The following is a 14931-nucleotide window of genomic DNA, read 5'->3' as shown; positions in this document are numbered from 1 at the left end:
TGTATCTCCGTGTGTGATGGTGCGGGACTGGCTATGTATCTGTATGCGGGTGTACCTACGCCGTTGTGGGGCGGTTGACTGTGGCCGGTTGTATGCCACTGTAACTGGCTGTGGCTGTGTGCCTGAATGTCTTTGTGGTTTCTTGTAGTTGTGTGTAGTTGTTAGCTTGTGTATTGGTATTCCGTGTGATCATGTGTCTGTATGTATGACTCTGTGCTCTGATGGTTTTCTCTCTAGGTGTGGCTATTATTTTTGTGACAACATGACTGGATATTTGTGTGTATGTCTGTGTGGTTGTGTGCCTCCTTGTATCAGTGTGATTTGGTCTATGTGCACTTGGACTGGACTGTGAGTGTGATGAGTATATGCCTGAGTGAGTGGCTAGGCTCACCTAGGTCACTTTGACGAGCATTTGTGTGATGTGCATTTGAATCTGGGTGCTCTGTGCTTGACCATCTCTATATCTAAAAGGCACATATCTAGCATGACATGGCCTTTTCCCAGGTGGGGACAGTAAGGCCCAGAAAGCAGAATGATCTTGCTCAAGGTTTCAGTAGGCCAAGTGCGGAGCAGGGATGAGTATTGGGATCTAGCCTGGTTTCCAGGCCGAGCCAGTCCCTGCCCACCAGGAACTCGTCTCCCCATATCAACATTCTGACTAACTGTGTATATCATGTTCTACCTCACACACCATCTCCGAATGAGTGTGATGGGAGTAACAGTGGGATTGTCTTCTGAATGTGGTCACTGGCCTGCCTGTCTCCAAGTGCCTGGGGCCTGGGTATCCCTAGATCCTCCCACTTTCTGGGCCCTTCTTGCCCTTAACCTCCATAAAAACCGGTTTGAGCCCTCCTCCTCACCCCACAGGGAGTCCATCAACACCCTGAAATGCCCCTGATGCTGCATGGCTCTCATTATTCTGGTCACCTCTCTTCTCCCGTAGCCAGTGGCCTCTCTCCCCCACCCCCTTCCTTTCCCCAAATCTCCCCACCCTGAAGCTGGTGTAAGTGTCAGAGCGTGATGTCGGTGTCTGTACCAGGAAACCCAAACTGGGGTTCGGGCCTTGACACCCCGGGATGTCTGTCATGCCTCCAGACCACAGGCTCCTAGGGGACAAATGCTTCCAGCCAAATGCCTCCATCTCTCTGGACTCTTATCTTCTTGCCTCCCATTTTAGAGCGACACAGGCCTGTTTAGTGCCTCGTCCCAAACCAAGGAGATCTCTCCCCAAGAGAGACTCTGCTTTCTTCTCTAGCAACCCACTAATTCCAGTCATTTTATTTTACTGGGGCAAAATTCACAAAACATAAGCGAACCATTTTAAAGTGAACAATTCACAGGCATTTAGCATTCACAATGCTGGGCAACCACCACCTCTATCTAGTTCCAGAACATTTCCCTCACCCCAAAAGGAGACCCTGTACCCATTAGCGGTCACTCCCCATTCCTCCTCCCCCTGCTTCTGGCAACCACTAATCTTTTGGTCTGCATGGATTTGCCCGGATATTAAATGGACTCATATGTGTGATTGTTTGTGATGGACTTCTTCCACTTAGCATGTTTTTGAGGTTCACCCACATGATTATATATTGAATGCTGCTGCCCCTCGGAACAATTTGTTACTTAAACTGTAACCCCTGGAGGATTTTACTAGTTGCCAAGCACATTTAGAGATGGCCTTAAGAAATACATATACTGACAACAGGTCTTTGGGGAGAAGGACGATGTACGACCGTGAAGCTGGGGAGCTGGGGATGCCCGGCTCGCTCAGGGCGGAACGCCACCCCTTCACCGAAGCCGGGCAGCCGGGAATGCCCGGCAGCCGGGAATGCCCAGCCTGCCCAGGGTGGAACGCCGCCTGCTTCAGGGAAGCGGAGCACCTATTGTAACTAATGCTGCTATGAACATAGTGTACAAGTAGTCATTTGAATGCCTTTTTTTTAAAGATTTTATCTACTGATTGATTAGAGAGAGAGCGCACAAGCAGGGGAGTGGCAGGCAGAGAGAGAGGAAGAAGCAGGATCCCCCCTGAGCAGGGAGCCTGATGTGGGACTCGATCCCAGTACCCCGGGATCATGACCTGACCCAAGGTAGACACTTAACCGACTGAGCCCCCCAGGCATCCCCTGAATACCATTTTCAATTATTTGATGTATATACCTAAGAGTGCAATTGCTGGGTCATATGGTAACTCTCGTCCAACTTTTTGGTTATTTAACTTTTGGAAGAATCATCAGACTTTCCCGCAGTAGCTACATTTTCCATTCCCCCCAGCAGTTTACGGGGTTCCACTTTCTCTCTCTGTGGCTCTCGTAGTTGGTGCGTGAGCTGGCTTCTGTATTACTTGCTTCCCCCTCCCCTTGTGGCCCATGATAATATTTTGCCTTTTTGTGAAATGTGCAACTTTTGCGATGCACCAACTCTGATTGTGCATCTGTGGTGACATGTGCCTGTGCAGGGTTGTGTGTTTTTCACTATTGGAGTGTTTGATTCCGCGTTGGCAGGGTTGTCTGTCTTTGACTGGCTCTGCCCCCTACGGTTGGGCATTGGTAACTATGCAATCGTGTGACCAGTGACAAACTGTGACAGTGACAGGGGGCGTGAATATGTCAGGTTGTAGGTTTCATATGGTTCCGTGAATGGTTGTATCTGATGTGTAGCTGTGTGTGTGTGAGTGGTTGTATGTTGCTGTGTGTTTCTGGAGCAGTGTGTGATTGTGTCAGTATCCATCTGTGTGATTGTGAATTTTATGTCTGAGAGACTGTGTGACTATATCACTGTGTAACCAATGTGGTGTATAGCTGTGTTTTTGTGTCTGGAAATTGGGTATCTGTGCCTGGTCTACATGATATGCAGACACGCAATTCCATGTACAGGGACTATATGGTCTGTGTGACTGGGGGACCAGGAATCTGGGTCACTGTGTAACCACCAGTTGTGTGTGGATGTGACCATGAACTAGGTGTCTATGATGTGTCCATAGCATCCACCTGGACTCCCAGGGCACAACAGTGGAGGTCCCTATGTAGAGGCTTGGATTCCTCCCCCCGTGCGGGGCAGCAATCAAACAGCAGCCAGACCCAGAGCAGGGGTTGCTAAGGGTCTCCTGCTTATCATCAGGTACTTCCTGTGGCCTGATCCCACCATCTTATTTCACCCAGCAGAGGGGGTCACTTCCCCTGCCCCAGCCCCATCACACTGGAGCAACTGTGGTCATGGCAGCCTCCCCCTCCACAGGGCCTGACTCCTCCCAGCACCACCCAGAGGGTCCATGGTCAACAGCAGCAGCGGATTGGGAGGGGCTCCTCCCGGCGCTGGACTCAGACCCTGGGAACTCACAATCCAGGCAATTTCAAACCAACCCAATGTGAAGCCCCAGCCCCCAACCCTCCCACTCACCGGGAACAGAGCTTCGGCTGTTCTGGGCCCCCACCTGATAGCAGCCTCCAACATCTGGGGCGTCTGATAATGCTTGGCTTGGCAGGGACTTCATGCCAAGTCCCGCCATCAACATGGTCGCTGCTGTTTTTTGGGGAGGGGGAGAGCTACAGGGCCCCAGTCACAGCAAATGGGGTCTCCAAGTCCCTTCCGAGGATCCCCATTCTGTCTATCACCCCTTCTATAGGAAGGTAACTAAGAGGACCCCCTTAGTCTCTCCTTTCATGGAGACTTAGTGCCTCGCTTTACCCAACACCTGAACCCTCAACTTCTGAGCCCCCAGCCCCTGAACTTGACTTGGCTTTAGATCCAGGGTCAGTCCTTAAGGCCCAGCCCCTAAACAGGCTGAGATGAGGTCTCTTCCCCAGAAACAGTGACCCCCGCCTTGCCTGCCTCTTATCAGGGGCTTCAGCCAATCAGCTGAGGGCAGAGAGGAGCCCTCCAAGGGGCCATTGGTGTCTCAGAGCCCACGAGGCCACCGAGGGAGAGGAGGCCTGAGGCCCAGAGTCGGCACCAGCCAGCCATGGCCGCAGCTGAGACCGCCTTGCCCTCCATCAGCACCCTGACCACCCTGGGCCCCTTCACGGACACACAGGAGGACTTTCTCAAGGTGGGTCCAGGTCGGGTGTAGGTGGGTGGGTTGGGGTCCTGGGCTGTGGTTAGAGCTTGGGAGGGGCCAGGTGGGGTGTAGGTGGGTGGGCTGGGTCCTGGGCTGTGGTTAGAGCTTGCAGGGTCTAGTCTCCCTCTTGCTCTGAATCTTAGCTAAGACTGGGGGTCCTCAGTCCAGGCCAGGGCTCTGAACTTGGTCTAAGGACCTATTTTTGTCATATAAAACTGAGGCTTGGAGGGGCACCTGACTGGCTGAGTAGGTAGAACGTGCAACTCTTGATCTCAGGGTTGTGAGTTCAAGCCCCATGTTGGGCATAGAGCTTACTTAGAAAGAAAGAAAGAAAAAGAACCTTTGAAGCTGAACAGTGCAGCAGTCCACAGTAAGACAACCCCAGATACCAGGGGGAAACAGCACTGCAGGAATTTAATCTTGGGAATTAATTTGGGGGGGGGGTCAGGGAAGGAGAGGGAGGGTCTGGGGGAAACTGAGGCAAGGCTGCCCCTCACCCAGCCTTCCATGCCTAACTCTGCCACCCTTTCCCCCATGCCTGAGTGTGGCTCCAGATAATGTCAGTCTTATCTTGGGTCTCCAGCCAGACCCATAGACCTCTGTCCCTGGACTTGGAGGGGGCTGGAGGGAGTGTGCAGTGTAAGGGAGGGGGACAGACTGACATGACAGACAAGCAAACAAGACCCCTTCCCAGAGCCTCTGGCCAGCCTGCCCCCATCAGGGCATCCAGCCCTCTCCATCTCTGGACAGGGTACCCTGGTGTCCCCCGAAGCCTCACGCTACCGGCTCCCTCCCCAGTGGTGGCGCTCTGAGGAGGTGCAGGACTTGGGTCCCGGACCCCCTGATCCCACCGGGCTGCCCCTCCACGTGAGGCCAGAGTCGCAGGACGCACCCAGGGAGGACGAAGACCACGAGAGGGACTCGGCCACCGCCTGGGATCTGGATCTCCTTCTCACCAATTTCTCGTGCCCAGAGCCCGGCGGCGCGCCCCAAACCTGCGCTTTGGCCCCAGGCGAGTGCTCCGGGGTGCAATTCCCTCCGCCGCCGCTGCCACCCGAGACTCCCAGCCCGTACGTGGGCGGCCCAGGGCTGGTGGCTGGGCTCTTGGGTCCCGAGGAGCACCCGGGCTGGGCACGCCCGGCCCCAAGAGCCCCGGCCCCGGATGCCTTCGTGGGCTCAGCCCTGGGCCCAGCTCCCGAGCCCAAGGCACTCCCGCTGCAGCCGGTGTACCCCGGGCCAGGTGCGGGCTCCGCCAGTAGCTACTTCTCGCGGACCGGGCTTTCAATGCCCACGGCGCCAGGCGCCCCCTACGGGCTGCTGTCCGGGTACCCAGCGCTGTACCCGGTGCCTCAGTACCAAGGGCACTTCCAGCTCTTCCGCGGGCTCCCGGCGCCCGCGCCCGGCCCCACATCACCCCCTTCTTTCTTGAGTTGTCTGGGACCCGGGACGGCGGGTGCGGGACTCCGGGGAACGGCAGGAGACCCCGGAGGGATCGCGGACGCCGCGCCATCCAAACGCAGCCGGCGATCGTGGGCGCGCAAGAGGCAGGCGGCGCACACGTGCACGCACCCGGGCTGTGGGAAGAGCTACACCAAGAGCTCACACCTAAAGGCTCATCTGCGTACGCACACAGGTGAGGGAGCGGGACACGGGGGCTGGAGGATGGGTCTCAGGAGCCGCGAGTGGCTGGGGAGCTGGGAAACCCGAGCAGGTGGCGGAACTAAAGCAGAATTTCGGAGCCACGGGCAGGGCAGAGGGAGCTGGGAGCCAGTCTAGGACCTCGGGAGCCCGAAAGGCAGCATTGCGGGAGGAGGGTGGGGGCAAAGAGACAGCCTGGGGAACCTGAGGAGCGTTTCAGGGAACAGACCGGCTAAGACCTGGGCAGCCGAAGGGCTAAAGAGCACAAAGCCTGACCGGTGACAGAGGGGACGGGCTAGAGGAGGGACTGCGGAGCTTATAATGCTAAGCGCGGAGTCAAAGACGGAGGGTTCAGGTGCGGGGCAAGCGGAAAGCCGAATTAGGGGCCAAGAGTATAAAGCAAAGGTTGCTTGCCGGGGAGGCGGAGCCAGACTGTTGGGGGCGTGGCGTCACGCAGGAGGAGAGGCAGGGCCAGAGTCAGTTTCCCGAGCCCAGATGCGGAGGCAGGTCCAGAAGAATAGAGGGAATAGCTGGGAAAGGAGGTTGGGCATGGGAGGAGAAGCCGGGTCCCAGGGATCCTAAGACGGGGGCGGGGCTGTGGAATAGAGGTTACGGGGAGGAGGAAGGGTGAGTCCTAAATTTAGGAGTGCCCAGAGAGGGTAGAGCCTTGTGTGCAGTGCCGTGCAGAGACGCAGGTGGAGAGGCCAGGAGTAGCATAGGGAGAGAACAATTACCTGGGACATGGCCTGGATTTCGAGGCTCTAGGGCCAAGGCCAGGGCAGGTTGAGGGGCGGGGGGCAGAACTGGGCAGCAGCTGGAGGGTCCTACAAGGGAGGGACTGGAACACAGGGAGCCAAACCAAAGGACGAAGGTGAAAATGGCTTTAGGACTCAGAGGCAGGATAATAGGGAACAGGAAATGAAGCCGATGGAGTAGGGAACATGACTTGGGTCCAGGAAATGAGAATGGGTTTGGCGCCAAGTGCAGGTACAGAAGAAGGGTCGAGGTCGCAGAGGCCGGACGTGGGTGCAGAATCAGGGCCTTGCCCTGAGAGTGAGCGCCTCCCTTGCCTCATCCTAGAACCGACCAAGGCTGAGCAAAGAAGTGCACCAGAGGCAGAGGCAGCCGGGGGAGGGGTGGGGCAGACAGGGATGTTCAAGTCTTCCACATCCCCCATCCACCCTCCCCAGGGGAGAAGCCCTACGCCTGCACGTGGGACGGCTGTGGCTGGAGGTTCGCGCGCTCAGACGAACTGACCCGCCACTACCGGAAGCACACTGGACAGCGCCCTTTCCGCTGCCAGCTCTGCCCGCGCGCTTTTTCACGCTCGGATCACCTGGCCCTGCACATGAAGCGTCATCTTTGAGAACCACCCCAACATGTGGACCCTTCCTGGGGGTTGGGGATGGAATAAGAGCAGATCCACGCAGGGTGGTTTTCCCTCAGATGGACCCTCTCCTGGATTTGCGCGACCTCACAGATCCACCCAAAGATCAAGGACTGGCCCATAGACAGACCTGAGGGAGCCTCCAACCAAAGGTCCCACACGTCCTCAGTGGCAGGAGCTACACGGAGACATCCAGTGGTCCCACAGATACAGCGAGACAGAGACAGATCTTCAAATAAACGACTCAGTTGGACACTCAGACATTTCGGACAGAGAGACGGACCCTCAGAGAGCTGGACCCTCAGACCAGCTTACAAGAGGCCCTGGGCAGTGGGAGTGGTTGTGGGGTGAAGGTTCCCGGAGACTCTGGGCCTAGAAGGTGGGGCTTCACAACGTGGCTAATGAAGCCCTGGATAGTGGCTGGATCTGCTGTGAATGGTTATGGGTCCTGTACCAATGCCGCTTCCAGATAAAGGCTTTCAGCGATGGCCTGACTTTGTGGGTTTTGGATGCTGGAGGTTGGGAGGAAGTTTTACTCTCAGGGGTGAGATTGGGGGCCATACACACCTTCACAAAATCATGTAAACTTCAGAGACCCCTCTTAGCACTGGAGGCTTTGCCTCCCCTCCCCACCACACCCCAAGTTTAGCCTAAATAGTCCTTGTCTCCTGCCTTGAACCCCAGGTACATTCATTGGGACCGTCTTCCTCCCCTCAGCCTTCAACCCGGCCCCAGAGCCCCATCACCCTCCACCGTGACCCGATCCAAAATATTCCCTTGAATACAGGTGCTGCCGAAGCAAGCACAAACTACACCCTCGAATAGCTAGCTCAGGCGGGCCCCAGGAAAACATGTGGAATGAAAATGGGGAGGACCAGGAGCACAAGCGCCCCTTAAAAGAGCAAAGATCACAAGAGGTAGACCTCAGGTTGTAAGACAGAAAAGGAAAAAAAAAAATCCAAGACCGCTTTTGACCCAGGAGCCGGAGCTGCGCGGTACTAGCGGCGAAGAGCGGTTTGAGACTAACCACAGTAGAAAGAGACGGAGGCGGGGCCTAGCAGAGGGATATGAGCTATGATTGGCCGGGAAAGGAGTCGAAGGCGGGGGGGGGGGAACCATGTGGCCGTGGAAGGCGTGGCCTGAGCCTGACCGGTGGGTGGAGTATATCGAGAGTTGAGTCTCCCGGAAACGGGAGGCGGTGCCTAAGGGGACCGTCCGAAAGGAAGCCCCGCCTCCGGAGACCCAGAACTGAGTCAAATCTCAGCTTCTCTGTCTCGCGGGCAGTCTCCATCCTCGTGAGGTTCCGGCTGGGGTTCCCACGCCTGTCTGAGGAACTGAAAGTCGTCTAGGGGCCGGCCCGGCTCAGCTCGTGACCTGGCGTTCCGGGCCTTAACAGAGATTCCTCTACCCAAGGGCATGGCCATGCTGAGCCCGCTGCTCCTGGCCGCGCTGCTATGGGTCCCTGTAAGGACCCTGACCTGCTATGGGGACTCGGGGCAGCCTGTGGACTGGTAAGTGCGCAGGCGCCGACCGTCGCCCGGGGTGGGCCTGGGGGCTGCTCCGCAATTGCGTGGAGCCTGGGGTTCCCCGTCTTCCCCTCCTTCCATTTCTCCCATTCCTCAACTCTAAGGTTCGTTGTCTACAAGCTGCCAGCCCAGAGCGGGCCCGGGGATGCAGCGCAGAGCGGACTGCGATACAAGTACATGGATAAGGACTCAGGGGGCTGGCGCGACGGCGCGGGGTTCATCAACAGCTCGGCGGGGGCCGTGGGCCGCAGCTTGCTGCCGCTGTACCGGAACGCCAGCCAGGTGAAGGAGGGCCTGGGCTGAACCTGGAATAAGACTCTAAGACCCAGCTTGGGGGGAAATTTCAAGTTACCCCATCCATCTCCCCTCAGCTCGCCTTCCTGCTATACAATGACCAGCCACCTAACTCCAGCAGGGCTCAGAACTGGTCTAGCCGAGGGCACACAAAGGGTGAGTCCCGGGTTGGGGCTGGGGAAGGGCTCTGGTGTTCCTATGCATTTTCCCCAGCTAACCCCTGCCCTGCCCAGGGATGGGGTGGTGGAGGGGGTGCTCTGTCAGACTCTGAACATCTGCTTCCTTATTATATTGTTTTTCTTCTTGACTGCAAGAATTAACAGCTGCAGAAACTAAGCTCAGCAGTGGTTTTGACACTGCCCACACCTTCTCCAGGTCCCCTGCAAACGGAGGGTGTTCCTGGTGGCACACGTGCTCTTGGGGATGCAAAAGCAGTCTTCCTGACCCCTGTCTTCTGGTTCAGGTGTGCTGCTCCTGGACCAAGAAGGGGGCTTCTGGCTGGTCCACAGTGTTCCTCACTTCCCACCACCTGCCTGCTCTGCTGCATACAGCTGGCCTTCTAGCGCCCGAACCTACGGGCAGACCCTGCTCTGTGTGTCTTTTCCCCTCACTCAGTTTGGGAAGATTGGTGAGTGTGGAGAGGGAGGCAGAGTGAATCCCTGATTCCGAGGCCAGAATGTGGAACAGTCCCTCATTTTCTCTACCTTTGCCCTCCAGGCAGACAGCTGACCTACACCTACCCCCTAGTGTATGACCACAAGCTAGATGCCACCTTCGCTCAGAAAGTCCCCTATCTGGAAGATGTGGTCGAGGGCCACCATGTTCTCCACGGCCCCTGGAACAGCAGTGTAACGCTCACATCCAAGGCAGGGGACACATTTCAGAGCTTTGCCAAATTTGGAAAATTTGGAGATGGTGAGTCCTGAAGTTGAGGATTGCAAAGCTCTTTTTCTGCAGAGGGGGTGCCTGGTGTGCCTAAGGGCAGGTTAGGAATAATAAGGACTAGGACTCTGACGGCCAAAATCAATGAGAGGTAGACAACTAACAGACCTGGGTTCACATATTGGTTTCTGGCTATGTGATGTGTGATTTAACCAGAGCCCGAGTTTAACCCATCTGAGAAATGGGGACACTGGTATCTACTTTAACAGATTGTTATGAAGTGATGCCTATAAAGCATTTGGTAAGGGCTGTTTTAATGTTGTCATTCCTTGTGTCTCCAGGAATTGACAACTGAAGAAACTGAGCTCAGAAAGGGGAAGTGGTCCTAGCAATGACCCTGACCCTGTCCATGCCCTTTTTCCATCCTCCACAGACCTGTATTCTGGCTGGTTGGCAGAAGCCCTTGGCAGTAACTTGCAGGTCCAATTCTGGCAAAACTCTCCTGGCATCCTACCCTCCAACTGCTCCAGGCACCAGCAGGTGTTCGACGTGACCCAGATAGCTTTCCCTGGGCCAGCTGGGCCGGCCTTCAATGCCACGGAAGACCACTCCAAGTGGTGTGTAGCCCCAGCAGTGCCCTGGACCTGTGTGGGTGACATGAATCGTAACCTCAGAGAGGAGAAGCGGGGTGGCGGCACATTATGTGCCCAGCTGCCAGCCCTGTGGAAGGCCTTCCAGCCTCTGGTGAAGGCCTGCAAGCCCTGTGGGGAGAAGAGAACCTTCTCTCCAGGAATCTGAGCAGAGCACATAAGAGCTAAGGCTCAGAAGCCTCTTGGGACTTCAGCTTGATCCCCAGTTTAATGCCTAACTGTGTGAGCTTAATAAGGCATGGACGCACATGCCTTAACTTGTGACTCTATTTACTCATCTGCCAAATGAGAATCACAATACGTGATTCAGGACTGTTAGGACTGTTGAAAAATAAAAGGAAGTTTGTGGACGGGGCTATTAACCTTTTTCATCAAGTGGGGACTGGGACTCCAGACAACATTACAGCCCTTCTTCTCTCCCTGAAGGTCTGGGGACAGCTGGTACATAAGTGAGACCCAAAGTAGGACCACAGGAAGGGGATACCCAAGACTCACCTCCCTTCTCCATGGTATTGAGGCCTCGAGACACACACAGGCAAGGGGGCAGAAACACAATGTCTTGCCCCGCCAGGGGTGGGGTGAGCCCCAGAAAGCTCACACAGCACAGACACACTTTATTTATATGTGTACATATGTATACAGGTGGCTGTACAGAGCAGGGCCAGCGGCCCCCTCGGCTACGGGCCTGGAGGCGTGGGACAGGGGGCACCTTTTTTGGTCAGGCCTGCTGGGGGTATAGTTTCAGCAGGGCACCGGGAGGTCAGCCCCACCTCAGGCTTGGTGGCTGGGACCAAGAGGGAAGTGGGTGGGACTGGGGGCCCTGCACTGCTGGGCGCATTCTTTGTGGGGGCTGGGGAGGAGGCTTGGGGTTCTGGAGAGAGTTTGGGGGAGGTGGGCTTGGACCGAGGCCCGCTCAGCGTGGTCCGCTCCTCCACCACCTCCAGCACCCAGCACTCCCGACCCCGGGGGACCTCAGGAACAGGAGGCGCCAGGGATGTGGATTCCTGCAACCCTTTGGAGTCTGCACCAGGAGGCTGGGGTGCCACGGCTTTGGACCCCGGACGCACAGGCTCTACGACAATTGGCACCGGGGGTGTGCCTGCCTCACCCGAACTGCTGCGCCTGCCGGTCTCGTGTTCCTGCACTGGGCTCAGCGCGGCCTTTGCCACAGCCCTGGCCACCCCACCCACTCCATCCTCTGTCTGCACACTCTGGTGCCGTGTGCCGCTGGGGTCCCGCTCCAGGGTCCGGCCCCCAGGGGTCGTCGCACGGGGTGGGGTGCAGGCATCAGCACCACCCGGAGACTCCTTCTCCTTACTGGACACCGGTAGCCTGGGAGCACCTTCAGGCAGCAGTTGGTCCGCGCCCAAGCTCAGGGGCGACTCTTGGCGGCCCAGGCGACGGACTGCCACCTGCCTAGGTGTGCCAGGGCCCTCGACGGGGGGCGTCTCGCCGTCAGACTCGGCGAGGCTATGCAGTGCCAGCTCGCCGTGGAAGTCCTTGCGGAAATCCGGGTGGCCCACCTCGAGGCTGTGTTTGCGCAGTGCGCCCTTCTTGTCGGCGCCCAGCGAGGCTCCCAGCTTCTCTGCTGACTGCACGCGTTTGAGGAGCGGCGACCGCGGGGGCTCGGCACTCTTGGGGCGCGGGCGCACCACCGGCGGTGACGAGTGCAGCTTCGCAGGGAAGCTCTGCGTCGTGTGCGAGCTGCCCACCGTGTGGCCTGGCAGCGGCGGCGGCGATGCCTGTGTCGGGGACGGCGTGTGTGCCAGCGGCGACAGGGGGATGTTGCCAGCCGACTTGCAGCGCGCAGAGCGGTACTGGCGGTGCAATTTCGGCGACAGGCCGTGCAGCGTGCTGGGCCGGATGTGGTGCGACGCCGACGATGCTGGCGAGTTGGGCGTGCTCGAGGCCGGCGAGCTGCTCTGGGAGGAGGCGCCTGCGGGTGGGCGAGAGGGGCTGTCGCGCGCTGCGGGCACAGCCAGGGCACAGCCCCGCCACCCTGCGCCGCTCGGCCCGCCGCGCGCAGGCGCAGAGCGTACCTAGGTAGGCGGAGTCGGGCGTGGAGCGGTAGCTGTGGGTAGGCGAGCGTGCAGGCAGCCCGTGCGTGGGCGAGCCCGGGAGGCTGTCGCTGGACGACAGCGACCGGTTCAGCGACGACAGCGAGCGGCTAGTGTGCAGCAGGTTTGACTGCTTTGTGATCTTGCGGAAGAGGGAGCTGCGCTTCTTGCTGGGGGACAAAGAGGGGGCCACCTACCCTTCACCAAGTTCCAGAACTCCTGGCTTCCTTCCATTTTAGGGCCGCACGTCGGCCCCTGGGGACCGCCCACCCCTCCTAGCCCCTCCCTCTCCAGCTGCCACCCACCTATCAAACCGAAAGAACTTCCCTTAAGGCTGGTCCCATGTGGCTCCTCCCAGCTCAGGCCCCCATTCCTTTCAGGCAGCCCCTAGCCCAAACCCGGAAAACACCCATCCACGCTGGACCATCCTTTTCTGGCCCCGCCCACCTCTCTAGCCCCTTCCCACCAGCGGCCACCTACCTAAGGAGGGCTGGAAGAAATTCACCTGACTCAAGTTTTGCCGGGCTCCTCACACTCAAATCCCCACTCAACGACTTTCCAGGCCAAACCGCCAAACCCTCAGATCAAAACACAAGTCTCCTGGCCCCACCCACCTCTCTTCGCTCCTCCTACCTCAAAGGGAAGAAACGTTTTCAGTTGGCTGGGTCTTGCCTAGTGTGCTCATTTCACATGGAAATCCCTTCTCCCAGTCCTCTCAGTCTTTATCTATCCCTTTATCTATCCGACAGGTCAGTACTGGCTCCCGAACAGCACCCTCTTTAACTTACAAGTGCTGGCCCTGCCCATCTCCCAAGACACCTCCCTCAAGGTTTTTCGCCCGGCCTAGAAACCTGGCACAGCTTCCTTTCCTGACTTCTCCCACTTCCCTAGCCCTTCTCTCTCTATCCTCTTGTTTTTGCTTGATGGCCCCGCCGGCCACTTATCCTGGGCGCTTTCCTTCGCAGGTTCTCACCACCTCCCACCTTAGCCCCGCCCACTGCTCATACGACACAACCACCACAAAAACACAAGCGTTCCCTCAGTCTGCTGATTATAGGCCTGCCAACTGCATTTGGCCCCACTCACCTCTCCTGACCCTCCTTGGCAGAGGGCCGCTTGTTCCTCCTAGCCATTTTGGCTTTGTAGCTGCTGCGCCGTGCAGGGCCAATGCGAATGGAGGTATTTTCAAAGGGCGTTGTAGTCACTGCTACCTTATTGCCACTCTAGGGGAAGAAAGGAGAGAAATGCTCTGCTGGAGGCTGCTCAGGCAGCTCCAGTTCCCCAGGATGTCTCCAACCCTCCTTGGCCCTCCCCGCAGGGTGCGCCCTCCCCTGCACGCACCTTAAGGATCAGCTCGACGACTTCAGGATGCACCATGCCGTGCACAGGCTCCCCGTTCACGTGTGTAATGAGGTCACCAGCACAAAGCCCGGCCTCCTGGGCTGGGCCCCCCTCTTCCACGTGCTGGGGACAAGACACCCCACAGGGGTAGGGTCAGAGTTATAGTAACGAAAAATTCTCCCCGCGCTTCTGTGCCAGACGCCGAGCTCTGTATGCACAGCAACCCTCTTAACACCTTATGAACCAGTAATCATTCTCCCCAATTGACAAATGAGGAAACTGAGGCTCAGAAATGGAAGTGAGAGCACAGCTCACAGAGGACTCTTATCTAGGTCCTGGTTCTACAGTTTGAGCTGTCCCTCATCCCGGGGGGGGGCCTTCTTCCCCTCTCGTCCACCCACCCACCCCTCACCTCGGGACATAGACTCCAAGCATGTGTGCTCACCCAGACAATGTGATGGACACTGTAGACATCCGAATCACCCATGTAGACCCGAATGGCACGCAGTGTGAAGCCGTACTTCTTGCCAGAGCGTTGGATGGTGATAGGGGAGCGGAGCCCACTGACAGCCGGTGAGTAGTCCCGGCTGGGTGAGGAGTCCCGTGAGGATGGGTTAGAGGAAAGAGATCGTGGGGACATGGGACTGGCCAGGGGTGAGCTTCCATGGGGGTCCACTGCAGACACAGAATCATGGTCAGAGATGGGGCCAACAAGATAAACCTCTCCCTGCAGCTGTTCCTCATTCTTCCCGAGTCAAAGTCCCAGGGTTCTCATTGGTCCATCCCAGAGCCAATCATTGTGAAAAGGGAAAATACAGTGTTCTCATTGGCCTATCCTGGCACAAATGGAGACAGCCCCTCCCCTCCTACGTGGAGCCCGGCGTCACCTGCAGGAATCATGACAGACAAAGCAGTGGCAGAAGCTGACTTGATGACTTTGCCCCCGGTTCGAGAAGGTCTCTTCTCTACTGCTGGGTCTCCTGACAGCTGCTGGTGCCGCGCCCGGCGCAGAACCAGGTCATTGGTGGCCCTTGGACTGGATGAGTCCCCATCCTTCGAGGTTGGACAGAGGTCACCTGGGCGTGGGCGGTCAGCTGCA

The 14931-nt window shown here is 57.6% G+C and overlaps 3 protein-coding genes across 7 annotated transcripts in view; 2 read left to right on the top strand and 1 right to left on the bottom strand.

The window, feature by feature from the left end:
• The first annotated feature begins 3866 nt into the window (after nt 1-3866).
• KLF1 (Kruppel like factor 1) lies at nt 3867-7576 on the top strand. 2 transcript variants are annotated; one of them, XM_032312461.1, is made up of 3 exons: nt 3867-4048; nt 4856-5690; nt 6886-7576. In XM_032312461.1, exons 1-3 carry the CDS (start codon nt 3962-3964, stop codon nt 7059-7061), a joined length of 1098 nt encoding a protein of 365 aa, XP_032168352.1. In that variant the 5' UTR covers nt 3867-3961; the 3' UTR covers nt 7062-7576. The 2 variants fall into 2 exon arrangements, with proteins under 2 accessions (XP_032168352.1, XP_032168343.1); XM_032312452.1 differs by having other exon boundaries at nt 4808-5690.
• A 679-nt stretch (nt 7577-8255) lies between these two features.
• Nucleotides 8256-10789, top strand: DNASE2 (deoxyribonuclease 2, lysosomal). The gene is given in 7 exon segments (XM_032312474.1): nt 8256-8593; nt 8713-8890; nt 8980-9058; nt 9366-9530; nt 9620-9817; nt 10218-10558; nt 10561-10789. Coding segments are annotated over 7 exon segments (1098 nt in total). The 5' UTR covers nt 8256-8498; the 3' UTR covers nt 10603-10789.
• Nucleotides 10790-10993: 204 nt separating this feature from the next.
• The window catches only part of MAST1 (microtubule associated serine/threonine kinase 1), a 32353-nt gene continuing 28415 nt past the window's right edge, over nt 10994-14931 (bottom strand). For 3 of the 4 annotated variants that reach the window (XM_032312380.1, XM_032312387.1, XM_032312371.1), the window contains 6 exons: nt 14720-14926; nt 14278-14507; nt 13833-13955; nt 13578-13714; nt 12474-12661; nt 10994-12370 (listed from right to left, as the gene is read on the bottom strand). In XM_032312380.1, the coding sequence (XP_032168271.1) occupies nt 11112-12370; nt 12474-12661; nt 13578-13714; nt 13833-13955; nt 14278-14507; nt 14720-14926 (2144 nt within the window). In that variant the 3' untranslated portion in view covers nt 10994-11111. The remainder of the gene's footprint in view (nt 12371-12473; nt 12662-13577; nt 13715-13832; nt 13956-14277; nt 14508-14719; nt 14927-14931) is intronic. The other variant, XM_032312395.1, reaches the window with a different exon arrangement.

This window comes from Mustela erminea, chromosome 1, assembly GCF_009829155.1.
Source record: "Mustela erminea isolate mMusErm1 chromosome 1, mMusErm1.Pri, whole genome shotgun sequence".
Classification (NCBI taxonomy): Eukaryota; Metazoa; Chordata; class Mammalia; order Carnivora; family Mustelidae; genus Mustela; species Mustela erminea.
The sequence above is the reverse complement of the archived record's forward strand: the minus strand, read 5'-3'. Positions and strand labels throughout refer to the sequence as shown.

Coding starts and splice junctions, on each gene's coding strand:
- KLF1 (XM_032312452.1), top strand. CDS start 3,962: ATGGCCGCAGCTGAGACCGCCTTGCCCTCCATCAGCACCCTGACCACC. Junction 4,049..4,807: donor CACAGGAGGACTTTCTCAAG/GTGGGTCCAGGT, acceptor ATCTCTGGACAG/GGTACCCTGGTGTCCCCCGA. Junction 5,691..6,885: donor TCATCTGCGTACGCACACAG/GTGAGGGAGCGG, acceptor CACCCTCCCCAG/GGGAGAAGCCCTACGCCTGC.